We start from the raw sequence: 27,089 nt of genomic DNA, 5'->3' as shown, positions 1-27,089 counted from the left end.
GCTTTCAGGCAGAATTTCCGAATGAATTTCCGCATGAATTCTGCATGTCCGCTCACTTGTGTGTCACCCAAGGGATACCGATCCAGCTTCAGGGACGCCACAACAGATATGGCAACAGATATGTTGGTTTTGTATATATGTGTCATGACTCCACTCATGGCTTGCAGTCAGGGATATGGATGACTGCCACTGCAGATTTTATGAGCATCTGGGTCTGATGGGGTCGCTTAGTGTGACGGTGCCTTAAGCAACGCTCCAGCGATCCCACCAGCAACCTGACCTGGCAGGGATCGCTGGAGCGTCGCTACATGGGTTGCTGGTGAGCTGTCAAAGAGGCAGATCTCACCAGTGACCAGCCCCCAGACAGCAGCGACGCGTGGAAGTGATGCTGCGCTTGGTAACTAAGGTAAATATCGGGTAACCAACCCAATATTTACTTTGGTTACCAGCGCACACTGCTTAGCGCTGGCTCCCTGCACTCCTAGCCAGAGTACACATCGGGTTAATTACCCGATGTGTAGTCTGGCTATGTGTGGAGGGAGCAGGGAGCCGGCACTGACAGCATGAGAGCGGCGGACGCTGGTAACGAAGGTAAATATTGGGTAACCAAGAAAAGGGCTTCTTGGTTACCCGATATTTACCTTTGTTACCAGCGTCCGCAGAAGCCGACTCCCTGCTCACTGCACATTCAGTTGTTGCTCTCTCGCTGTCACACACTGCGATGTGTGCTTCACAGCGGGAGAGCAACAACTAAGAAATGGTCCAGGACATTCAGCAACAACCAGCGACCTCACAGCAGGGTCCAGGTTGTTGCTGGATGTCACACACAGCAACATCGCTAGCAACATCGCTGTTGCATCACAAAAGTCGTGCCTCAGCAGCGTTGTTGCTAGCGATGTTGCTTAGTGAGACGTGGCCTTAAGGGTACCATCACACTAAGCAATGCAACCAGCGATCCCACCAGAGATCTGACCTGGCAGAGATCGTTGGTGCGCCGCTACATGGTCGCTGGTGAGCTGTCAATCAGGCAGAGCTCCACAGTGATCAGAGATCAGCCACCAGCGACCTGTGTAACAACGCTGTGCTTCGTAACAATGGTACACATCGGGTTACTAAGCAAAGCGATTTGCTTGGATACCAGATATGTACCTTGGTTACCAGCGTCCGCAGCTGCCAGAAACCGGCTCCCTGCACATTCAGATCGTTGGCTCCCGCTGTCAAACACAGCGATGTGTGCTTCACAGCGGGAGAGCAACACTATGGGGAGATAAGGTATGCACACCAGTAACTATGTAAGGGGAATACATGGAATAGCAGAAACTGCTGTGTGAATACTGACTTGAAAAATCCAATCGCTATATGTAAGAGTGAAAATGTGAAAAATGGAATCTGCATTACTGCCATGAACATATGAATCAAGAGAAATTTAGCTACTGAATTGATCAATGCAATAGAGCCCCAACACTACGCCAAAGTATTTCTCTACGTTGGGGTCCCTAGCTTGTGTGTGTCCTCTCATGCAGTTAAAAAACTTACCGTGTATGGGAAGCTGAGACCCTGGCTATTTATGCGTATGATATGGATTGGCAATAGGTGTGGTTGGGGAGGGTTCGCAAACGAAAAACAACTAACAAATAAGGAATAACGTTTGGAACACCATTCTAAGTCTGAACTGGGTGCAAAAACCTAAAAAAACATCACTATGGGGAGATAAGGTATGCACACCAGTGACTATGTAAGGGGAATACATGGAATAGCAGAAACTGCTGTGTGAATACTGACTTGAAAAATCCAATAGCTATATGTAAAAGTGAAAATGTGAAAAATGGAATCTGCATTACTGCCATGAACATATGAATCAAGAGAAATTTAGCTACTGAATTGATCAATGCAATAGAGCCCCAACACTACGCCAAAGTATTTCTCTACGTTGGGGTCCCTAGCTTGTGTGTGTCCTCTCATGCAGTTAAAAAACTTACCGTGTATGGGAAGCTGAGACCCAGGCTATTTATGCGTATGATATGGATTGGCAATAGGTGTGGTTGGGGAGGGTTCACAAACGAAAAACAACTAATGCTATTTCATGTATTCCCCTTACATAGTCACTGGTGTGCATACCTTATCTCCCCATAGTGATTTTTTTTAGGTTTTTGCACCCAGTTCAGACTTAGAATGGTGTTCCAAACGTTATTCCTTATTTGTTAGTTGTTTTTCGTTTGTGAACCCTCCCCAACCACACCTATTGCCAATCCATATCATACGCATAAATAGCCTGGGTCTCAGCTTCCCATACACGGTAAGTTTTTTAACTGCATGAGAGGACACACACAAGCTAGGGACCCCAACGTAGAGAAATACTTTGGCGTAGTGTTGGGGCTCTATTGCATTGATCAATTCAGTAGCTAAATTTCTCTTGATTCATATGTTCATGGCAGTAATGCAGATTCCATTTTTCACATTTTCACTCTTACATATAGCTATTGGATTTTTCAAGTCAGTATTCACACAGCAGTTTCTGCTATTCCATGTATTCCCCTTACATAGTCACTGGTGTGCATACCTTATCTCCCCATAGTGATTTTTTTTAGGTTTTTGCACCCAGTTCAGACTTAGAATGGTGTTCCAAACGTTATTCCTTGTTTTTTAGCGGGAGAGCAACAACCAAAACATGGTCCAGGACATTCAGCAACGACCAGCGATATCACAGCAGGGGCCAGGTCATTGCTGGATGTCACACACAGTGGCATCGCTAGCAAGATTGCTGTTGCGTCACAAAAAAAGTGTCACAGCAGCGATGTCGCTAGCGATGTCGCTTAGTGTGACGTGGCCTTTAGTGATCTGGAGGAAGGCTAGTGGAAGTGTGAAGTGTTTCCATGTTGTGGGTCATAAATCCAGGTGATAGATTCAGTCCTTTTGTCAAAGACTTGAACATCCTTCCTTATCAGTTTGAATGCACAAATTTTTCCCTTTTTGTCACCCTTAAAATTACCTTTCAGTATTAAGACTTTTAAATATGCCATACTGTGTCTTGGTTACGAGAAATGTTATCCCACAGGGATATCAAGATCATTCCTTGTAGTGTACCTGTGTAGATTTATCCTTGTTTGTAGCTTTTGCTTATTTTTCCCAATATATGCTCCTCATGGGCACCTTGTGCATTGTATCATGTATACCACATAGAAGGATGTACATGTAAAGAAATCCATGATTTTATAGTCCTGATTTCTTTTGGGTTTGTGAACTGTATCTGTTGGTAAACTGTAAGTATAGGTCCTGCATTTTTTACTGTTATAGGGAATGTGCCCATCTTTGATCGTGATGTGAAGATACCTCTGACAAGGAGATTCCTTAAGTTGGGGAGGCTGTTTTTAGGAGAGACGTGGTGGTTCTGGGAATATTTCTTTTATTTCGTGGTATCTGTGGAATATTGGTTGGAGATCAGCGCCAATTTTTCTTAGGATGCTCATGGTGGGGTTGTATATGAATGCAAGAAACATCTGGTTGTAATCCAGGAAGCTACTTCTTGGGATTCTTGAAGGTCTGTGGATAAGTTTAACTATTACCAGCGGATGGTATCCTTGTTGTAGGAATGTATTTATCAGTGATAGAAGGTGTCGTTTTCTATACTCATTGTCTGAACATTGTCCGATTATACCTCAGAGCTTGACCATAGATGATGGATTTTTTTTGTGTGGCTTGGATGACAGCTGTTCTAGCTCAGACATGCTGGATGTCCTGTGGGTTTATGGTAAATTGATGTTTGTAAGATATTGTCTTTGATGTATATGGTTGTGTCTACAAAATTAATTTGGGACTTTAAGAAGTTGAGAGTGAGCTTGATGGTTAGGTGTAACTTGTTGAAGTTATTGTGAAAATCAATCACATCATCTTTTGAATCTGACCAGATTATTAGCAAGTCATCAATGTAGCAGAAGTATGCAAGAGATTTAATAGCACAAGATGACTAAAACTCCTCCTCTAGCTTAGCCATAAACAGGTTAGCATATTGTGGTGACATTTTGTTTCTCATGGCGCTGCCCATACACCGTTAGTATAAATCACTCCCAAAGGAAAAATATTTGTGATGGACCTGTGTTTCTGAAAGAAATATTTGCATGCAGCAATCCAATCCTCATAGGGAATGTTTGTGCAAAGAGACTCTACATCCATGGTGGCCAATATTTTACCCTCATTAAGTGGACCCAGGGGTGACAATTTGCAGAGAATGTCTGTGGTGTCCTGGATATAACTGAATGTATATCTCACTAAGGGTTTTAGAATGTTCTCCACCCAACTTGAGTTCTTCTCTGTTAATGTCCTAATATCATAGATAATGGTTACCCTGGATTACCTGCTTTATGTATTTTGAGTAACATATAGAATGGACCTTTTTGGGGATTGTGTGGTATTAGGTCCAGTACAGAGAATGATGTAGAGTTGAACCCATTGATATTTGTTAGTTCCTCTGTGTCTGTACCACACACACACTGGGTCTTCCAGGAGGATTTTCCATGCTTTTGTGTATTTTATGAGCACATGGAAGGTTGTTACCGATGAGTATGTTACTGACAGGTAGTCATTCTCATTCTTGGTAATACCTTTTTGCCATATCCGTTCAGGAAAATCTTGGTATATTCTTTCAAGAATTGATTTGTGAAATCTCTACTTAAAGATTAATTGCAGATCTTGTTTTTCAATCGTCTTTTCATCTCTTGTACATATTTATCCTTTGCCCAAATCACCTTATTGCCTTACTAATTTGACTGTTTAAAAACCTTGTCATCCCAATCTTTTATTTTAGTGATGATCTTTTTTTCACCAGTCATATCATTTGATAATTTATGTTCTAGTAAGGTAAACATTTAGTTTTCAGGATTCTCTTTCTCAGATGTGATGCCTTATCGGTATCTCTGATGTCAACATTCTGATTTAGACTTTAAGATAGAAATTCTGGAAGAATTACTATCGCACCTCCTTCTTGGATAGACAGCTTGGAAAATATCTGTAATCCTTGCAATACTGTTTCTTTGTTCCTTTGTTGGACAAATAGTGTTTTTTATATAAATTTATTCCCAAATTGATGAACATCCTTAATAGCAATGAATTTCTTAGGGTGTGTCGGGAGGCAAGATCCATTTGAGAATCCTCGGTTGGCTTCACATTATTGTACTTGTATGTTTGGAAAAGTTAATTCAGAATTGGACTCTTGAAGAATTATTATCAGTTAATGGTATAAACTTTGATATGGTGTTCTCTTCTTGTTTCTTGATGACTCTGTGAATCCTCACCTACACCACTATCGTAAAAAAGGGACATGTGGATCAGATAATATTGATATTTCCCCCTTATATTATTTCTCTGGTGAGGCTATTTAGAATCAGACTCTGAGATACCTGTAATGTCTCTCTCTGTACAGTAGAAGGGAATCTCCTTTTCCTAAAAATATATTTATTTTAAAGTTTGTACAAACATTTTGATCTTAATATTTAGTTAATGAAAGATACATTTATTCTCATGCAATCCCTTCTCTTTCTGTCCCAAAATATACTATTACTTTTGATGGTGTACACCCATTTGTATAAGATTTCAATTAGTGGGGTTTCATACTCAAAATGTACAGTTGTAACCAGAAGTTTACATACACTATTCAAAAAAACACATTCACACAACTTAGATGTTGCCAATAAACGTATCAGAAGCTTCCCAAGACATGAGATCATCATATGTACTGTTACATATTGCTTAAAAGCATAGTAGTTTAAAGCCAGCTTTACACCTTACAATTAGGTATGCGATCTCGTATGCGATGTGACACGCCCAGGTCGCATATGCGATTGAATGAGATTGCACGTAGGTCGTTCATTTGCTGTCACACGTGCGTTAGTAGCCTATGTTAAATTGATCAATTTTGTGTGCGATCCTTTAGATCATGTGTTCTGTGACGTATGCATTGGGCACCCTTTTTTTTTTTATTTATTGACTTGCCAAGCGTGTGTAATGTGTAGGGATGCGTTTTTACCATGTCATCTGCCATTCAGCTCTGCTACATGGCCGCTGACAGCAGACACAGACAGCCATGTAGCAGAGCTGAATGACAGATGACAGCAGACACAGACAGAGCCGCACTGTCAGAATGAACTCGGGTGAACTTCACCCGACTTCATGGTCATGCTGCGGCTCTGTCTGTGTTGCGCCCTGATTAGCGGTCACCAGTGAAGACTCACCGGTGACCGCTAATCTCCTGAGTAACTGAATTGAGCAGCCCTCTCTCTCATACTCACCGATCCCCGATCCCCGGCGCTGCACGGCATTCACACTGCTCCGGCGGCTTTTACTGTTTTGAAAAAGCCGGCCGCCCATTAAACAATCTCGTATTCCCTACTTACCCCGCCCACCGGCGCCTATGATTGGTTACAGTGAGACACGCCCCCCACGCTGAGTGACAGGTGTCACACTGCACCCAATCACAGCAGCCGGTGGGCGTGTCTATACTGTGTAGTGAAATAAATAAATAAATAATTAAAAAAAACGGCGTGCGGTCCCCCCCAATTTTAAAACCAGCCAGATAAAGCCATACGGCTGAAGGCTGGTATTCTCAGGATGGGGAGCTCCACGTTATGGGGAGCCCCCCAGCCTAACAATATCAGCCAACAGCCGCCCAGAATTGCCGCATACATTATATGCGACAGTTCTGGGACAGTACCCGGCTCTTCCCGATTTGCCCTGGTGCGTTGGCAAATCGGGGTAATAAGGAGTTATTGGCAGCCCATAGCTGCCAATAAGTCCTAGATTAATCATGTCAGGCATCTATGAGACACCCTCCATGATTAATCTGTAAGTTACAGTAAATAAACACACACACCCGAAAAAAATCATTTATTAGGAATAAAAAACACAAACATATACCCTGGTTCACCACTTTAATCAGCCCCAAAAAGCCCTCCATGTCCGGCGTACTCCAGGATGCTCCAGCGTCGCTTCCAGCGCTGCTGCATGGAGGTGACCGGAGCTGCAGAAGACACCGCCGCTCCGGTCACCTCCACGCAGCTAATGAAGACAGCCGTGCCATCAGCTGATCTGTCACTGAGGTTATCCGCTGTCACTGGATCCAGCGGTGGATGCAGCGGTGGCCGCGGGCAACCTCAGTGACAGCTCAGCTGATCGCGCTACTCACCTCAGTTGCTGACTAGAGCTGACCGGAGCGGAGGTGAGTAGCGCGATCAGCTGAGCTGTCACTGTGGTTACCCGCGGCCACCGCTGCATCCACCGCTGGATCCAGTGACAGCAGGTAACCTCAGTGACAGCTCAGCTGATCGCGCGGCTGTCTTCATTAGCTGCGTGGAGGTGACCGGAGCGGCGGTGTATTCTGCAGCTCCGGTCACCTCCATGCAGCAGCGCTGGAAGCGACGCTGGAGCATCCTGGAGTACGCCGGACATGGGGGGCTTTTTGGGGCTGATTAAAGTGGTGAACCAGGGTATATGTGTGTGTTTTTTATTTCTAATAAAGGATTTTTTCAGGTGTGTGTGTGTTTATTTACTGTATTTACAGATTAATCATGGAAGGTGTCTCATAGACGTCTGACATGATTAATCTAGGACTTATTGGCAGCTATGGGCTGCCAATAACTCCTTATTACCCCGATTTGCCAACGCACCAGGGCAAATCGGGAAGAGCCGGGTACTGTCCCAGAACTGTCGCATATAATGTATGCGGCAATTCTGGGCGGCTGTTGGCTGATATTGTTAGGCTGGGGGGCTCCCCATAACGTGGAGCTCCCCATCCTGAGAATACCAGCCTTCAGCCGTATGGCTTTATCTGGCTGGTTTTAAAATTGGGGGGGACCGCACGCCGTTTTTTTTAATTATTTATTTATTTCAATACACAGTATAGACACGCCCACCGGCTGCTGTGATTGGGTGCAGTGTGACACCTGTCACTCAGCGTGGGGGGCGTGTCTCACTGTAACCAATCATAGGCGCCGGTGGGCGGGGTAAGCAGGGAATACGAGATTGTTTAATGGGCGGCCGGCTTTTTCAAAACAGTAAAAGCCGCCGGAGCAGTGTGAATGCCGTGCAGAGCTGCGCCGGGGATCGGGGATCGGTGAGTATATGAGAGAGGGGGTAAGAGGGATAGACTGACATGGACAGAGAGAGAGGGACAGAGATAGTGACGGACTGACAGAGATTAGTGAATGACAGACATTGTGAGGCGCTTCAGAACGCAGCTTTTCAGCTGCGCTCTGAAGCAGACCTTTTTTAAGCTGCGGTGCAGAGCGCACACCTGCGCACATAGCATCAGATACCGAAATCGTATGAGGGATGTCACACGTTACAATTGACTAGTTTCGTACTACCAAACGTCCAATGTATGAGGAATAAACGACGTGTATGCGATCACCGTATTTTCGTTCAATATCGATCGCATGTAGGTTTCACACGCAAACACGTCACGAACGATGCCGGATGTGCGTCACTTACAACTTGACCCCGACGACGGATTGAAAGATTTATTGAAGTGTGTAAAGCAGGCTTAAGTGTATGTAAATTTTTGACTTTGCAGAAAGTAATAAAATCCCTTGAAAATTCTCTCTCATTATTCTGGTATTTGGCAAATATAAATAATTTTGGTTCCTAATTGACCTAAAATAGGAAAGGTCTATTCTGATTTCATGTCATATAGTGAGAAAAACATGTATATGTGTCTTTTTAGATAGTGTATGTAAACTTCTAGTTTCAACTGTACATACTGTCAAGCAGCCTAACAGACTGTGCCTTAGAACTGTCTATTAAGCGTTGATCTATGACACACCCAGAGGCCATTGCTAGGCCTTCAGTTTCTAAAGCAATTATTGGCACATCCTTCCTGTAAGGTACCGATGGAGTGACAAATGAAGCAATGTCTTTCTATCAAACTGTTTACATGCAGTAGCCGCTATTGACTGAGGGAAGTAAGGCGTTAATTGAGCTATGTCAAACACTAAGCCTGTGTCCGCACTTTGCGTTTTTACCTGCTTTTCAGCAGTGTTTTGAACTGCAGCGTTTTCATACCAAAATGCATGCGTTTTGATTTTCAAGCAAAGTCTATGTGAATTGGTGATTTCTTGTCCCCCCTTTGTGCTTGCAAATGCAGCGTTTAATTTGCATAATTTTGGGCAAAAACTCAGCGTTCAAAGAAGCAGCATGTCAATTGTTTTTGCCATTTGGGCTGCGTTTTGATAACATTGAAGTCAACGAGATGTTGTAAAAAGTAAGCAACATAAAAATTCCAGAGTTTTACCTGCTTTTTAGCTGCAGAAAGAATGCGTTTTGGACTTCATAAATGCATCCGTTTCTGACATCAAATTAATGGAATAATATGTCCCTTTACACACACACATAGTCCGACAATTAAATTAATGACAAATATTAATTTATTGTTATTTTAGAGATAAATAATATAAAACCACTATAATTTTATTAAATATAATTTTTTTCGTTATGATTTAAATATATATATTTGTTTTGTTTTTTTCCCCTTTTTCATAGTATTTGACTGTTAAAACGTTATTTAGCAGTGTCTTTATGTTCAAAACGCATCTGTCTTTTAGAAATGGAAAAGCATGTAAAAAGCGCTAAAAACGTAGTAAAACGCACGCGTATTTACCGCGTTTCCATGGTCAAAAGCAACTTTGGCAAAAGCAATTTCTGACAAAACATGCGTTTTGAACTGCAACTACCTCGACGCAAAGTGCGGACATAGCCTTACAGTACTTAATTCCTTTTTCTATATCTTTGCTAGCAGGGCTAACTGAATGTGGTAGCCCAAAGATTACAATTGGTTAATTACTCTGTCTCTTATGGTACCACGCACTTACTGGCACCCCAATGAAACAGAAGATATTGATCTATAAAGCATCTTATTGAACCCATTTTTTTCTTACATTGTTTATATAGCGGCAACCTATTTTGCAATGGTGTACAGACGTATCTCAAATAAGTCCCTGCCTCACTTTCTAATTTCCTAAATCACACTAAGACCAAATTAACTCAGTCTATTTTTGGAATGTTGGAGAACAAACAAAATTATCTAAATGTTGTATTTTTGGTTACTGTTAAACCCAGGATCACATATGCTCCTGAACTCTTGGTCATTGTGCTATTACTACCTATTGCTTAAAAGTCTGTCCTCTAGTCTTCACAAATTTATTTTCAAGTTTTGAGAGTGTTTTACAATAAAAATTATATTATGTTACCCTGTTAGCCAGAAAATCGATATAAATACTTTTATGCCCTCAAAAAGCACTGAGAGTGTAACACGTATACAAAAATAAGGGAGGTATGGAAATTTTTCAATGTAAACACGTATCTTTTATTTTAGGATATTATAAAATACTATAGCCATATTTTACAATGCAATAATATAAAGTACTCACTTGAATTTGAGACACTGTCAAAGGATATCGATATAATATCCATGTAACACCTTCACTACATGGTGGCATAGTGAGCGAGCCTTCATAAACCCAGTAATCACGAAGAAGGGGATCTGGTTTAAAATAAAATGTCATAAAAAGTAAAGACTAAAATTAAAATGGAAACATATTAAGGTTTTTTGTCTAGCTACTTCTTCTACTTTCTAACTATGAAATGACAAAATATCTCAGTAATATTTTCATGTTCTATGTACAGTCTCAATTCCATTACAAAAAAGTTGGGATGCTTGTAAAATGTAGAGAAAACAAAATGTAAAGATTTGGAGTTCTCTTACAGCCGTACTGTATACACAACAGAACATAGACCACAGATCAGAAGTTGAAAGTTAGAGTTTTTTGAAGTCATTTTAAAAAATGATCTCATTTAGAAATTGATTGCAGCAAAAAACATCTCAAAAAAGTTGGAACAAGGTTAACAAAAGGCTGGAAAAGAAAGTGTTATTAATGAAAAACAGCTGGAGAGTCAATTTTCATCTAAGACACTGGAAAACAGCAAACAAAGTGTGGAAAAATTGCAAAATAAAATGTGGTTGGATGATTGCTTTTGCCATATTTTATTCACCGTGTTCAATAAATGGTAAAACTGATGTGTCGGTGTTATACTTCAGGTCTGTATGAGTTCATAGACACCAAAGATGTATAGGCTTACTTTTACCTAAGGGGTTAAAACAAAATTCAGAAGTTTGTCCAACAAAACTGGCACACTTTTTGCGCCATTTTCCGTGACCAATAGCGTTCTCATTTTTTTTTTGTAGCTACACTGTTTACCGATCAGATTAATTCATTTTATATTTTGATTGATACGGCATTTGTGAACGCGGCGATACTAAATGTTTGCATATTTTTTAATTTTTTAAACCCTTTAATTCTGTTTTGAACTTTTAGGTTTTTTACTTTTTTAAAAAAAATGGAAAACTTTTATTTACTTTATTTTTATTTTACTAGTCCTCCTAGAGGGCTTTAAGGAACAGCAGTCTGATCGCTCATTCATTTCTCCGAATCAGAGCTGCACAGCTCAGATCAGCAGAAATGCTCGTGTTCAGTTACATGCTGTTTTTAATTATTTAAATAAATAATTTAAAGAAAAACATCATGTGGTCACCCCACATTTGCAACCCAGCCATGATAAAACCCACAGCTGGGGGCTGGTATTCTCAGGCTGGAGATACCCAACCTAAAAATATCTGCCTGCAGCCACCCAGGCCTGTCGCATCCATTAGATGTGACAATCCCACTACTTTATCCGGCTCTTCCCGGATTGCCCTGGTGCGGTGGCAATCGGGGTAATATAAGGGGTTAATCGCAGCTCATAGCTGTGACTAACCCCTAGATTAGTAATGGCAGGCATCTATGAGACACCCCCATCACCAATCTGAAAGGCAAAAGAAATAAACACAAACACCGAAAAATCCTTTATTTAAAATAAAAAACAAAAAGCCCCCTCTTTCACCACTTTATTAACCCCAGAATCACCCCTGCAGGTCCGACATAATTTATACGAGATCCCACAGTGATTCAGCTCTGCTACATCTTAAGATAACAACAAGCGCCATAGAACAGGACTGCCCGTTGTCATCTCCAGAGAATGAATGAGCCACATGATCAGCGGTCACTTCACTCAGGTGATTCCCGGTCACAGCTGGCGATACCTGTGACCGTAAATAGCCTGAGTGAGGTCACTGCTGAATGAGCGGCTCACTCATTCTCTCTGCACTAGACCTGCAAACCAGGTCTGTGATTGGTTGCAGTCAGATGCTGGGGGCACGTCTGACTGCAACCAATCACAGATGAAAACAGTGAATATATAATGAGCGGGGAAGTGGAGGAGCAACAGGGGGTGTATGTGACGCCCTGGGCAAGCCAGGGGTCACAGGTAATGACACCACCACACCCTACACCCCGGATAGGTACACCAAAGCTAAACCAAAAATCCTTGTTGCCTTCCTCCAGGGGCTGATGTCCACACCAGGGGGTGGGCCAGGCGGTTGGCTCCGCCCACCGAGGAGTTCACAGCCCTGGAGGCGGGAAAACCAGGCAGATTAGTGGGAGCTGAAGTTGAAGTTAGAGGGAAGTGGTAGAGGAGCAAGTGAGAGGAGTTGAAGTGAAGGAGAAAGTGACAGTGTGAAAGCCTGAAGTTGGTCCAGGTGTGTGCCCCGGACTGAGACAGCAAGGTTGGCAGACGGCGGTGACCGTCTGCAGGAGAGGCTGATCGAAGGTTGCCGAAAGGACCGTGGACGGGTGGTGACCCGGCGGTACCGGACCGGTATACAAAGAGAAGCCAGCACCATTGGCAGGGGCCTTTCGGATCCCGGCAAGGCTAGGAGTCGCCGTGAATTTGCCAAATCCGTCAGTGAAGGGGACCTCCGGGTCTCCAAACAACTAAGTCCCGATTGAAGGCAACAGTCCAACCGTATGAGAGAAACACCGTCACCGCCAAGGCACCAGTTTCTCAGGGCCAGCGCCTGCAGGCAAAGAGGGGCTCCTCCGGCCCATATCCAAGTCGGGGAGCGGGTTACCGGTGGGAATCCATCGCTACCAACATTGAACTCAGGTGCAGGGAAAGAGACAGTCACCGTTAACTACCGGGGAAAAGCAACAGCAGCCGTCCGTGGGAACCGTCTTTCCAGCCGTGTATTTTACCGAGAACTGTGTCAACGTCTCAGGCTGAGTGAGTACCACCGTGCCGTGAGGCACAGCGCTGCCCCCGCGACCCTGCTCCTCAGCAAGCCCCGCACCCGGCCTGCCATCCATCCCTACCCCATCACCGGGCCCCGGGACATCCAACCCCCTACCCACGGAGGGGAGAAATAACAACAAAGCTGCTCCCTGTCACCGCTCCCTGGATCCCCATACAGAGCAGCGGTGGTGTCCACACAATCACCACAACCGTGGGTGGCGTCACGGACAATAAATCCCCAAAACCAATCCCCTTTTCACTCACGGGCGAGGAGCGCCGCTCGAGTCACCGAGCAGCAGAGGCCGCAGCAGCGGCAGCTGGACCCAAGCAGTGGGAGAGCGCAGCGTCCCCTCCTCCGCCCGCGACAACTTGGCGTCACGAACAGGATCTTACCGCTCTGCCGTTGGGTAGAGGTGCGCCTTGTTACCGCCGGAGGTGTCCGACCGAAAAATTTCAGAAGCCGCCATCTTTGGCGCGAAAAGTTCCCGCTCGAGCGTCTCCTTGAGTAGTGGAGGCACGAAGGCCAAAATCCCGCCCCGATAGAGGAGAGGTCGGAAAGAGGCTAAGGGGGACGAAATGGCGACTGGTCGCATGTAGCCGTGGCTATACAGATAGGGACGCCGGGACCCCACGATCCGCCGACTCCTGCAAAGAATGTCCGCTCCACCTAGCTACGCGGAGGCTACCGAGCCGGTGCCCGGGACAGCAGCATGGCTGAGGGCTCGAACGGCAGGGATCTGCCGACATTACCGGAGCCAGATCTGTGGACTGATGGAGCAGTGGACCGCGGAGGTGGAGGCGGTAGCTGCCGTTGCACGAGTATATGGAATGGAGGCCATGATGGAGGAGCTGGTGAGTGACCCACGCCCCTGTGTCCCCGAGGGACCGGCCGTTGCAGCTGAGGGACCCGGTCTACCCCTGGCCCCCGTGCTGCCTCCGTCCTCCTTGCCCGTGCACCGCGCTGCACCTGGCCCATCGGGCGTACACCCCTTCGTAACAGTGGCCGAGAGAGTGGCAAGCCTGGAAGCTGCGGCAGCTGGCGGCAACCCGCCTGGCGAAGGGACGGACGATAGTGATTCCGGGCCTGACACCGAGCCCGTTTCGGAAGAAGATGAAGGAGTCGTCGCTCTGCATGGCATGGAGGCCACATACATCCCCCGGAGTGGAAAAAACGGGTATCGGGCGGCCCTTCCTCGCCGTGCTTGCTATGCGCTGGAGGGGCTGGTGCCCGTGTTCTTCCACCCAGAGCCGGGTGGGGAGGACGAAAGTGCACAGTAAGGGCAGCGGAGCACCGTTGTCACGGTCCCCGTTGGGACCACCTGTGTGTGTTTAAAAGTTTTGAGAGTTATGAGAAAATGAAAATGATCACCGAAGTCTCATCTGATTGTCAGCAACCGTGATTGAACCGGCCGTTGCCGGCACCGTTGTCCCCGTGGGGACCGATTGAGAAGTTGCGTAAGGGACTCCTTACGGACAAGCCCGTGAACTTGCAGGGCGTTAGTGGCATGTAAATATGTTGTGTTGTTGCAGATTACCGTTACCGCCTCCAGAGAGGCAGGTTGGAGGGAGGGCCCACAGTGGAGCAGGCTGGGGCCCAGCCACCACAGGAACCGGTGGCTACCCTCTGGAGAGGAAGGACAGATCCCGCTCGGGTGATTTGGTTCAAGACTGGGGTCAAGGGGTGCTGCCTGTTTCTTAGGGGCAGCATCAGGGCCAGGTTACTTGGGTGGGAGAGAGCGGCAGCCGCAACCGTTAAAAACCGTTACCGTAACGTTTAAGAAAAGTGCCTCCCGCTGTGGGATGATGTTCTTCTATTTGTATTATGTTTTATCTTTTTCAGAAAAATAAAACCGGTGTTGGACGGGCAGCCCGCAGACGGTCTGCATTTTGCTAAGGGGGAATGTGATGCCCTGGGCAAGCCAGGGGTCACAGGTAATGACACCACCACACCCTACACCCCGGATAGGTACACCAAAGCTAAACCAGAAATACTTGTTGCCTTCCTCCAGGGGCTGATGTCCACACCAGGGGGTGGGCCAGGTGGTTGGCTCCGCCCACCGAGGAGTTCACAGCCCTGGAGGCGGGAAAACCAGGCAGATTAGTGGGAGCTGAAGTTGAAGTTAGAGGGAAGTGGTAGAGGAGCAAGTAAGAGGAGTTGAAGTGAAGGAGAAAGTGACAGTGTGAAAGCCTGAAGTTGGTCCGGGTGTGTGCCCCGGACTGAGACAGCAAGGTTGGCAGACGGCGGTGACCGTCTGCAGGAGAGGCTGATCGGAGGTTGCCGAAAGGACCGTGGACGGGTGGTGGCCCGGCGGTACTGGACCGGTATACAAAGAGAAGCCAGCACCATTGGCAGGGGCCTTTCGGATCCCGGCAAGGCTAGGAGTCGCCGTGAATTTGCCAAATCCGTCAGTGAAGGGGACCTCCGGGTCTCCAAACAACTAAGTCCCGATTGAAGGCAACAGTCCAACCGTATGAGAGAAACACCGCCACCGCCAAGGCACCAGTTTCTCAGGGCCAGCGCCTGCGGGCAAAGAGGGGCTCCTCCAGCCCATATCCAAGTCGGGGAGCGGGTTACTGGTGGGAATCCATCGCTACCAACATTGAACTCAGGTGCAGGGAAAGAGACAGTCACCGTTAACTACCGGGGAAAAGCAACAGCAGCCGTCCGTGGGAACCGTCTTTCCAGCCATGTGTTTTACCGAGAACTGTGTCAACGTCTCAGGCTGAGTGAGTACCACCGTGCCGTGAGGCACAGCGCTGCCCCCGCGACCCTGCACCTCAGCAAGCCCCGCACCCGGCCTGCCATCCATCCCTACCCCATCACCGGGCCCCGGGACAACCAACCCCCTACCCACGGAGGGGAGAAATAACAACAAAGCTGCTCCCTGTCACCGCTCCCGGGATCCCCATACAGAGCAGTGGTGGTGTCCACACAATCACCACAACCGTGGGTGGCGTCACGGACAATAAATCCCCAAAACCAATCCCCTTTTCACTCACGGGCGAGGAGCGCCGCTCGAGTCCCCGTGATCCGGCCCATTGCTCGAGCCACCGAGCAGCAGAGGCCGCAGCAGCAGCGGCAGCCGGACCCGAGCAGTGGGAGAGCGCAAAGTCACCTCCTCCGCCCGCGACATGTACAGTCATGCCGGTGATTCATATAGCGCACCTGCTCCAATCCCCCTATCCCCACCAACATTTAAGTGCCAGCCAGATATCCTGGATCTTTTATTATTAACCTGGTTAGTGCCACATATCCAGGGTATCTGTGAGTCCACCTGTCACTAGGATGAAAAACCGTAGCAAAAGTGCTGAAAAGAATTGACATGTTCATGTTTTTCATAACGCAGCAAAACTGGAGGTGATTCACAAAACCGTCAGGAAAAAAATCCTGATGTGTTTGTGTGTGTGCATGAGATTTCAGAAATCTCAAACTTTGCTGGGACTGAAAAAGCAGCGTTTTATTAGCATGGATTTGCATAAAACGAAGGCAAATCTGTAGCCAAAAAAAGCTGTAAAAATGCCCAGTGTGAACATAGCCAAAGGATTCAGAAGAACATAGATATATTAGGCTCCTTTCACATTGCATTTCAGTGGCTCTGTCGGGGCATACGTCCGAAATCCCGCCCCTCCCCCCACAAAGCGTGTTTCGGATGTATGCACTGACAGGGCCATTGAGTATAATGGAGCAGACAGAGCAAGCGTGTGCTCTGTCTTGTACCATTTTCGGGTGTATACGCTTTTTGCAGGCGGACACCCGAATGTAGGCACATAGCCTTATAGAGGTTCTATGTTTTTGTGAAGAAAATGTGGATATAAGGGCTCATGCGCACGTTGCGTCCTGGCCAGTGAAGAAAGAAATGCGCCCTCTGGCAGACTTGATGCTGCGTGTTGACAAAAAGAATGCATCCAAAACGCATATATTTTGGATGCATTTTACATGCGTTTTGAATGCATTTTTGTCAGTGCGGTCCCTCGGCAATTCAGCTCTGCTACATGCCCGCTGACAGCAGACACACACAGAGCCGGGCAATGAGAATGAACTCGGATGAACTGCACCCGACTTCATTGTCATCCCACAGCTCTGTCTCTATGTGCTGTCATGAACTCAGATGAACCTCCGAGGTCAGTGCCAGGACACAGGAGTCCGCAGCAGTAATGTCAGAGCTTCACCCGATTTCACTGATATCGCGCGTTTCTCTCTCTGTGCCGCAGCCAGATTTGTGGTCACACGGGAAGGACTCAACTGTGATCGCAAATCCCCTGAGTGACTGCAGTGAGCCGCGCGATCAGCTGTACTTTCACTCAGGTTACTCGCGGCCACCACTGCAGTCTTCCACCTGAGAGTGGTGGCCATGAGTTACCTCAGTGACAGCACAGCTGATCGCGTGACTCACTTCAGTTGCTGCATGAAGCTCACAGGAGTGGTGGTGTTCTACAGCCTCTCTTGTCAGCTTTCGATGTAGCAGAGCTGAAAGCATCGGGGGACCTTGCCTGGATGACGTTGGACCTGGAGGTGTTTTTGAGGGGTTAATAAAGAGGTAAAAGAGGGTGTTTTTTTGTCTTTCATTACAAATAAAGAATTTTTTGGATGTGTGTGTTTATTTTCTTTAACTTATAGGTTAATCATGGAAGGTATCTCGGGGAGACGCCTGCCATGATTAACCTAAAACTTAGTGGCAGCTATGGGCTGCTGCCATTAACTCATTACCCCGTTTGACACTGCATCAGGGCAATTCGGGATGAGCCGGGTAGAGTCACGAGACTGTCGCATTTAATGGATGCAGCAATGCCGGGCGGCTTCTGGCTGATATTGTTAGGCTCGGGGCTCCCCATAACATGGAGCTCCCCATCCTGAGAATACCAGCCTTCAGCTATGTGGCTTTACCCTGGCTGGTATCCAAATTGGGGGGGACCACACGTTGTTTATTTTTTAATTATTTATTTATTTTTACTGCTCGATATAGACACGCCCACCAGTGGCTGTGATTGGTTGCAGTGAGACAGCTGTCACTCAGCGTGGGGGCATGTCTGACTGCAACCAATCATAGGCGCTGGTGGGCAGGGGAATCAGGGAATACGAGATGGATTAATGAGCAGCCAGCATTTTCAGAAGAGGAGAAGCCGCCACAGTGTGAACGCCGTGCAGCGCAGAGCCGCGCCGGTGATGGGGGATAGGTGAGTATGAGAGAGGGGGTGGGAGGGAGAGACTGACATGGACAGAGAGATAGAGACCGAAAGATCTGCGTTTATTATGTTAACAAAACATGCGGATCGCAAGAAAAATGCAGTGCAAATGCACTGCTTAGCATTTTGATAGCGTTTTTCTACAACTCATTGATTTCAATGGGTGTAGAAAGCTGCCAAAATGGACAAAGGAAGTGACATGCTGCTTTTCTAAACACAGAGATTTTGTAAAATTTTTGACAATCTAAACGCTGCGTTTAAAAAAGCATCATGCGCACGGATTTTGCATGATTCTCATAGACTTTGCTGGGGAAGCAGAACACATGCATTTTGACAATGTGACGCTGCAGCTTAAAACGCTGCAGAAACACAAAAAAAAACCGCAACGTGCGCATGAGCCCTAAGAGATTCCCAAATCATAGCAGACTTGTTGCCTTTCAATTTTACACAGCATCTCAACTTTTTTGGAATTGTAGCTAACGTTAACCTGTTCACAACCTATGATGTAGCAGTAGGTCATAGGTCATGTGTGTCATTTTAATGCGGTTCACATGAGGAGCCTGCTTATTTTACTGCACGTCAGCTGACCTGAATGCTTTTAATTAACAAGTGCAGTGATTATCCCTATGAATATTTTCTTCATAGTCAGTAAATATATACATAGACAGTGGAATCTTATTATGGAATATGCTTATGGCTAGCTACATGTAGGAGACCTGCACTTTTATTGTGTTTTGGGCTAAGTCCAAACCCGTGGAGGAACCAAACTTCCACAGATATGCTTATCACTACTGCTAAGAACAGTGAATGTTATTGCAGCTATGTATGTTTTATTGCAAAATGCTGCAATTTCAGAAAAATCATACCTGGACCATGTGTCTAGGATGAATAATCCAAAGCTTTTTTCCGTGTGCTTTTCTGTGCCCCATTCCCCCTAATTTACAGATCTCTTTCTACGTGTGTGTGTGTGTGTGTGTGTGTATGTATGGGGTGGGAGTGTATGTATGGGGTGGGAGTGTATGTATGGGGTGGGAGTGTATGTATGGGGTGGGAGTGTATGTATGGGGTGGGAGTGTATGTATGGGGTGGGTGTGTATGTATGGGGTGGGTGTGTATGTATGGGGTGGGTGTGTATGAATGGGGTGGGTGGGTGTGTATGTATGGGGTGGGAGTGTATGTATGGGGTGGGAGTGTATGTATGGGGTGGGAGTTTATGTATGGGGTGGGTGTGTATGTATGGGGTGGGTGTGTATGTATGGGGTGGGTGGGTGTGTATGAATGGGGTGGGTGGGTGTGTATGTATGGGGTGGGTGTGTATGAATGGGGTGGGTGTGTGTGTGTATGTATGTATGGGGGGTGTGTATGTATGTATGGGGGGGTGTATGTATGTATGGTGGGGGGGTGTATGTATGTATGGGGGGTTTGTGTGTATGTATGTATGGGGGGGTGTATGTATGTATGGGGGGGTGTATGTATGTATGCATGGGGGGTGTATGTATGTATGTATGGGGGGGTGTATGTATGTATGCATGGGGGGGTGTATGTATGTATGCATGGGGGGGTGTATGTATGTATGGTGGGGGGTGTATGTATGTATGGTGGGGGGGTGTATGTATGTATGGTGGGGGGGTGTATGTATGTATGGGGGTGTGTGTAGAGAGATCTGATAGTCAACAGGAGCAGAGTGGGGAGAGTCCATTGAGATCTGACTCTTGGAGTAGATCTCTAAGCAAATTTTCTCTAAAATGTAGCAGCATTTCACAGTAACACATACATGTTTGCAATAATACATCTGGTGTCTATTTCATGAACAGCAGTAATCAGATGAGAGGTTGCCTTTAACTGAGAACAATTGAAATATCAACACAGTTAATAATACTTGCTTACCTGGTAATAATGTGTTTGGATTAAAACATGGTATTGTTTTAGATTTTCCCTGAAAAATAAAATGAAACAAAGTAAGAAAAAAATCACAATGTCCATTTAATTCGAAGTCCTTGGATCGAAGGACATTCTTGTTTATAATCTGACTAATTATACTGTTTGTAGTCTTCTTTATCTATCAGGCTAGCAAGATGGCAAGGACAAACTATTCATTTGCTTTATTACAAGGATACAATATGAAAACATCTAGAATTTTATTTTGTGCAAGATTTCTTGTACATTTGTGTCATGTAAAAGTGTCTTAGTGTTTAATAGTAATTGATTCAAAACAAAGCATAAAAAAGATTATATTAAAAAAATGTATTTATCTCTTTGGTTTTGTAGAGAGAAATCAAGTTCTCTACTTCATAGTTTGAATTTACAATGATCGTTTATGAGTTCAGTTAGTGATAATATTTATATACTATGCACAGAGTATTATGGGGCTCAATAATAAAAGTGGAAATGAGGCAAAACTATATCTGCACACCCGCTGTAGCCAATAATTTTAATAATTAGAATATGATTGATGACTATTGTTTGACAATTTAAGAAGTATTGTGAAAATATGAAAATTTATTAAACATACAAAGGATGGTAGACAATGGCAGAAAACACAATTTAAGGCTATGTGCGCACTAGAAAATGGACTTTTCTTAAGAAAAATACGCACCCTCTGGCAGAATAGCGCATTTGTGTTTTTGCCGCGATTTGACACGTTTTTGCCCTGGTTTTGAAGCGGTTTTGCCGCGAGTTGGTCCCTGCAGTTTTTTACCATTTTCTATGGCAAAAAATGCAGCTACCTGAAGAAAAAAAAGTGACATGCACATTAATTCCGCAGCGGAAATTCCGAGGGTAAATCTGCAGGTATAAATAAACGCAGCATTTTTTATACCCATAGGTTTTGCTGGGAAAGGAATGCAGAAATGTTAGACACATTTTCTGCAGCAAATCCGAGGCAAATCCGCGGTTAAATCCGCAGTGTGCGCACATAGCCTTAAGGGTGCTTTACACGTTGCAACATCGCTAGCGATTGCTAGTGATGTCGAGCGTGATAGCACCCGGCCCCGTCGTTCGTGCAACATTTTGTGCTCGCTGCCGTAGTGAACATTTTCGCTACGGCAGCGTCATACGAACATACCTTGTCAGCGACGTCGCTGTGACCGCCGAACAATCCCTCCTTCAAGGGGGAGGTGCGTTTGGCGTCATAGCGACGTCACAGCGGCGTCACTAAGCAGCCGGCCAATAGAAGCGGAGGGGCGGAGATGAGCGGGCCGTAACATCCCGCCCACCTCCTTCCCTTCGCATTGCCGGTGGACGCAGATAAGGAGATGTTCGTCGTTCCTGCGGTGTCACATGTAGCAATGTGTGATGCCGCAGGAACGACGAACAACATCGTACCTGTGGCAGCAGCGATATTAAGGAAAGGAGCGACGTGTCAATGATCACTGTTTTTGAACGATTTTGCAATCGTTGATCATCGCTCCTTGGTGTCACACGCTGCGATGTCGCTACTAGCGCCGGATGTGCGTCACTAACGACGTGACCCTGACGATATATCGGTAGTGATGTCGCAGTGTATAAAGCACCCTTTAGGCCATGTGCACACTAGAATTTGACTTTTTCTCAAGGAAAATCTGGACCATCTTAAAGAATCCCGTACCTGCGGTAAAAAAACGCACCAAAACTGTAACAAAATCCGCATGCAGTTTTCCCGTGGTTTGGTGCGGATTTGCCGTGGATTTTTCGCAGGTTGGTCCCTGGAGATTTTTAACATTATCTATGGCAAAAACCGCAGGTACCTGCGGAAAAGAAGTGACATGCACATTAATTCCGCAGTGGAAATTCCGCGGGTAAATCCGCAGGTATAAAAAACGCAGTGTGCGCACAGCATTTTTTTATACCCGTTTATACCCATTTATACCCATTTTCATACACATTTTCTGCAGCAAATCCGCAGTAAATCCACGGTAAAATCCGCTGAAAATCTGCAGCATGCGCACATGTGCCCCCCTCGTGCCAGCAGCCGGGCTGCTCGGATCCGGATCCGTGGTGGCTCGAGGGGTCTCCGGACCCAGGGGTCATGCGGCCACTCAAATGAAGGGGGTATTTACAGAGGATTGTGTTAAAGTTCATGACCCCACCCGTGGTATGGGGTAATTGGAGTACCACTGCTGCAGTTGTGAGTACGCGTTGGTGATGGAATGGGGCAGCCAGGTGTTAGAACCCTCCACGGGTAGGGGGAGAATGCCCCAGGACTCGGTGATGGTGAGGGGGAGTGCCGTTGGCTTCTAAGGGGGTCACTTGCATACTCAGTCAGTCCATTGAGCTGACACCGACAACTGGATAAAGCAAAGTTCTGGATTCCGCTGCCGCTGAGGGGAGCTAGTTCGGGTCCCGTCCCCAATGGTGCTGCCTGGTGATCCATGACCCTCCTCCTAGCACTAAGTTAACTTCTCTGTTGGTCCCGATAGTATTGAACTAGTCGGGTCCCACTCCCCACTATGGCTAAGTGTGGGAGCTTGCTCTCATGGTTCACACATGGGATTTTCTGGACCGTGTGAGTGGAAAGTCCTATTCCCCTTGTTGCGCCAGTATCCCAATTTTGATTTTGGAGCAGGTGGAGAGCAGATCTTGAAGGTTCCATTCTCATCGGGTAAATTGTCAGGTTGCCTGAAGCTACTCCCTGACCTAGGGTCCACATACCCCGTCGTGCCCTGGTCCCAGCCCAGTGATAGTGCAAGGCCACAGGCTGTCCTCCTCGACAGTTCCGTGCCCCTTGCCACAATCTCCTGTGACCAGGGGTCCAGCTCCTTCTAGGTCCAGACCACCGTCTGCTACCTAGATGACTTCTTAGGAGCCCGGCTCCTGACCTCCTCTCTTCTTCACTTCCAAACTTCAACTCTTTACTGACACTCCTGATACTCCTGACCTCCCCTAACCAACCCAGCAAGTGGGCGACCCTATTCCACTCAGGCCGTCCACTGGTGTGTCTGGTGGGTGTGGTGCAGAGTGTACCTAGGATTTTGATTAGCTGATGTACGCAACACCATGTAGTTGGGGACCCATAACTAAGAAGGAGGTGGATATTGCATGTGAGAGCAGATTGTACAATACCCTGTGATGACCTGATAGTCCAGGGGCGTCACACACATAGCCTCACCATTGAAATGCATGGTACCTATTTTGACTGATAGTCATTCATTATTTATTTATTTATTTTTTAAATGGTCCAAAAATTTTCCCTCTTAGTCATTTATGGTCAGCTAGATCATTCTTTGCAGAACACTGAGTAAAACTGATTGCGTTGCTGTCAGAGGAAACATCATGCCCCTGTGACTGAGACGAATAATGTGCTATGTATCATTCCATAATGCCCTCTGTTTCTTCCTTATTAATATGTTTGATGGAGGCAAAGGAGGATAATTGTAGCCTGTGTTTGGTAGTACTATTTCCCAGATAACAGGTGCCAGTGGTGGTGGTGGTTCTGCAGCTGCTAGTGGCTCCCAAATTTTTAGCTGTGGTATGTTGTTTTGGGGTTTTTTTACATCTATTGCCATTTGCACTCGTTTACCATTCATTGTCTAATACACTATAATTTAGTTTTTATAATCTTTTCAACTCCATTAATTTAATACTTCTAAGAAAAAAAAAAGGGTGTAACAAGAAATGCTAGATCGGCAGGTATACCTATATAGAACAAAATGTATCAGCAGGTCATAGTAGAGGCCTGGCATGTTTGGTTGTGAAATTGGACTAAACCAGTTTCACAAAAAGGATGTCATAGCAAATTCTGTGTAGGTACTAGAGATGAGCGAACCGGCCGTGGTTCGGCTCGAGTTCGGTTCGTCGAACGGAGGTCTCGTTCGAGCTCAGTTCGGCGAACGTTCGACGAACCGAACTCGAACCAATAGGATATAATGGGAGGCAACCATAAACACATAAAAACGCATTATAAATGTACACATACAGGTAATAAACATTACCATAACACTTACCGGTCCCCGCGATCCCTCCTGCACTCTGTCTCCTGCCGCTATTCCATCCGATGATCGCTGAATCCTCCCGGTGACCAGCACTGCCAGCAGTGATGCAGGACCTATCGTGACGTCAAAATAGCCATGTGACCAGTCACGTGGCTATTATCTCATTGGCTACAGACTGGTCACATGACTATGACGCGTCATGTAGGACCTGTCATTGCACTCTCCGGTACACGGTGCACATTTGTGTATCGCCGTGTACCGGCGACATGCTCTAGTACACGGTCGACTCCCCGTTCGGTTAGGGACTGGCTGACACAGCCGGTCATTAACGGAGATCACCGTTGCCATAGCAACGCAGTTAGCGGTGACGTCACCGCTAACCGCGGCTCCGGGAGCACCGTTGCTATGGAAACGTGTCTGTCAGCGTTACCGCTGACAGCCAGCAGCACTGATCATTCACGGAGTGAAGGCTGCACGGGAAGCAGCGTCTTCCCCCATGCAGCAGTGATGGAGCAGAGCTACATTTGGTGAACGAGAAAGACAGAAGACCATGGATCGTGGCGGGCTGACAGGGGGTAATAAAGATGGAGTCTCTAATGTGTCTGTGTATTTATTTCTATTAAAGTATTTTTTCTCTGTGTGGTGTCTTTTTTTTAACCCTTTATTGGAGATTCTTAATGGCCGGGTCAAAAGTGCCTGACATTAAGAATCTCTGGCTTAATACTAGCTAGTAAAACAAAGCTAGTATGAACTCATTATTACCCAACAAGCCACCTGGCTTCAGGGCTGTTGGAAGAGTTGGATACAGCGCCAGATGATGGCGCTTCTATGAAAGCGCCATTTTCTGGGGCGGCTGCGGACTGCAATTCTCAGCAGAGGCGCCCAGAAACCTCGGGCTAACCTGTGCTGCGGATTCCAATCCCCAGCTGCCTAGTTGTACCCGGCTGGACACAAAAGTGGGGCGAAGCCCACATCATTTGTTTTTTAATTATTTCATGAAATAAGTGAAAAAATTAAAAAAAACGGGCTTCCCTATATTTTTGGTTCCCAGCCGGGTACAAATAGGCAACTGGGGGTTGGAGGCAGCCTGTGGCTGCCTGCTGTACCTGGCTAGCATACAAAAATATGGCGAAGCCCACGTCATTTTTTTGGTGGGCAAAAAACTGTTGCATACAGTCCTGGATGGAGTATGCTGAGCCATGTAGTTTTGCAGCTGCTGTCTGCTCTTCTCCATACAGACAGACAGCAGCTGCAGAACTACAAGGCTCAGCATACTCCATCCAGGACTTCCACAAAAAGCAAAAATATCCAGCATCCACGTCCAGGTGAAATATAAAAGTTGTATCTTTATTTAGAATCCATTAAAAACATAGGGTGATGAACATCACATCCCCAACAAATATAAAATTCCTCTTGGACCCCTCATACAGATGGTACGCGTTTCGAGCTCCTCGCTCTTAGTCTGAGTCCATACTCATTCAAGCACATAATGGGGATTTAAAGAAAAAAGAGGAACAGGTGGAAAATCACACAGGAAATGATATCACATGAAAAATAAAAAACACCAGACTGAATAGTGACATAGTGCAATCGAAAATATAGAGCATATCGCATAATATAGCTTCGGCAGTACATGAAGCATAAACCATATATAGGACCTTAGAAAGAATGAAATTGGGATAAAAATAAATGAACAAGCATGTTCGAACTATAGGTCCACATGTTAGAAAAAAAAAAAAAAAAAAAAGGGGGATCGCATCTCTCTCAAACAACCACAGCCACTTGGATAAACTGGCATACCTTCCATCTAATACAAGACGTATACCAAAGTGCACAAAATAATAGTGGCATTTAAATGAGAGAAACATTTTCATACATTCAAAATAATTATAGATCGAAAAATCCCAGACATCAAACTGATAAATTTAAATCACGACTGTGGCATAGTACATAAATATAAATATATGAGAAGCCAGAGAAGCCATATTGAGCATGTAACCCAAAGAGAAGAACACATAAAGAGTTCCCATTACATTCAAAGAGAAATATGGTAACATCAAAAAAAAAACCAAAAACCTAAAATCTTTTGTGACCTAAAATCTCTATAATGCACAACTCATATAATGAATGTATCTTAGAAATATATGTGTTTTTCTTCACAGAAGATGTTTTGACATATTGTTAATATATATTTTTTAATTCATCCCTTAAATTCATGCCCAGAGGTGCTCTGGTTTCCAATATGAACATCCACTTCGCTTCCTTTCTTCGCATGATTTTCATAATATCACCACCTCTAGGTGGCAGTATAATTTTCTCAATGGCCCTAACTGAACAACTATCTGTATTGCCACCATGGACTGCAATGAAATGCTGTGACGCTCCCGAAGGACTCCTACTGCTTTTGTTACATGAGTCGTTTAGGTGTTCAGAAATCCTTCGCCTCAAACTCTGGCAAGTGCTGCCTATGTATTGAATGTTGCATACCGTGCATGTTATAAGTGACATGAGTTGTCGCACAATTAATAAAAGATTTAATGTCATATTCTTTTTTTGTATTACTGGATGCAAACTTTCTCACATTAGGCATGTACCTGCACAGACCACAGGCCCTTTGTCCACACCTATACGAGCCTGTAACAGACAACCAGTTCTGTGGATTAGTAGCTTTACGATTGGTATGATCACTGGGGGAAACAGCTGAAGCAGTAGTATAATTTCGTTTGGAAACAAATCTGACACCTTTATCCAAAATACTTTTTATATCATTATCTGTACTTAAAATAGGGAGATATTTTTTCAGAATATTCACAATAGAATGGAAATCAGTGCTAAATTTAGTGGAAA

General features: G+C 45.5%; 1 protein-coding gene across 1 annotated transcript in view; it reads right to left on the bottom strand.

Annotated features, from left to right (window-relative positions):
* CA8 (carbonic anhydrase 8) overlaps positions 1-27,089 on the bottom strand; it is a 209,501-nt gene that overhangs the window by 20,858 nt on the left and 161,554 nt on the right. The window contains exons 6-7 of the mRNA XM_075316334.1: positions 20,221-20,269; positions 10,413-10,525 (exon numbers count right to left, since the gene is read on the bottom strand). Of these exons, the coding sequence (XP_075172449.1) occupies positions 10,413-10,525; positions 20,221-20,269 (162 nt within the window). The remainder of the gene's footprint in view (positions 1-10,412; positions 10,526-20,220; positions 20,270-27,089) is intronic.

The sequence above is a fragment of the Anomaloglossus baeobatrachus genome, chromosome 6 (genome assembly GCF_048569485.1).
Source record: "Anomaloglossus baeobatrachus isolate aAnoBae1 chromosome 6, aAnoBae1.hap1, whole genome shotgun sequence".
In the NCBI taxonomy this organism is placed as follows: domain Eukaryota; kingdom Metazoa; phylum Chordata; class Amphibia; order Anura; family Aromobatidae; genus Anomaloglossus; species Anomaloglossus baeobatrachus.
This window is presented reverse-complemented; position numbering and strand designations above follow the sequence as displayed.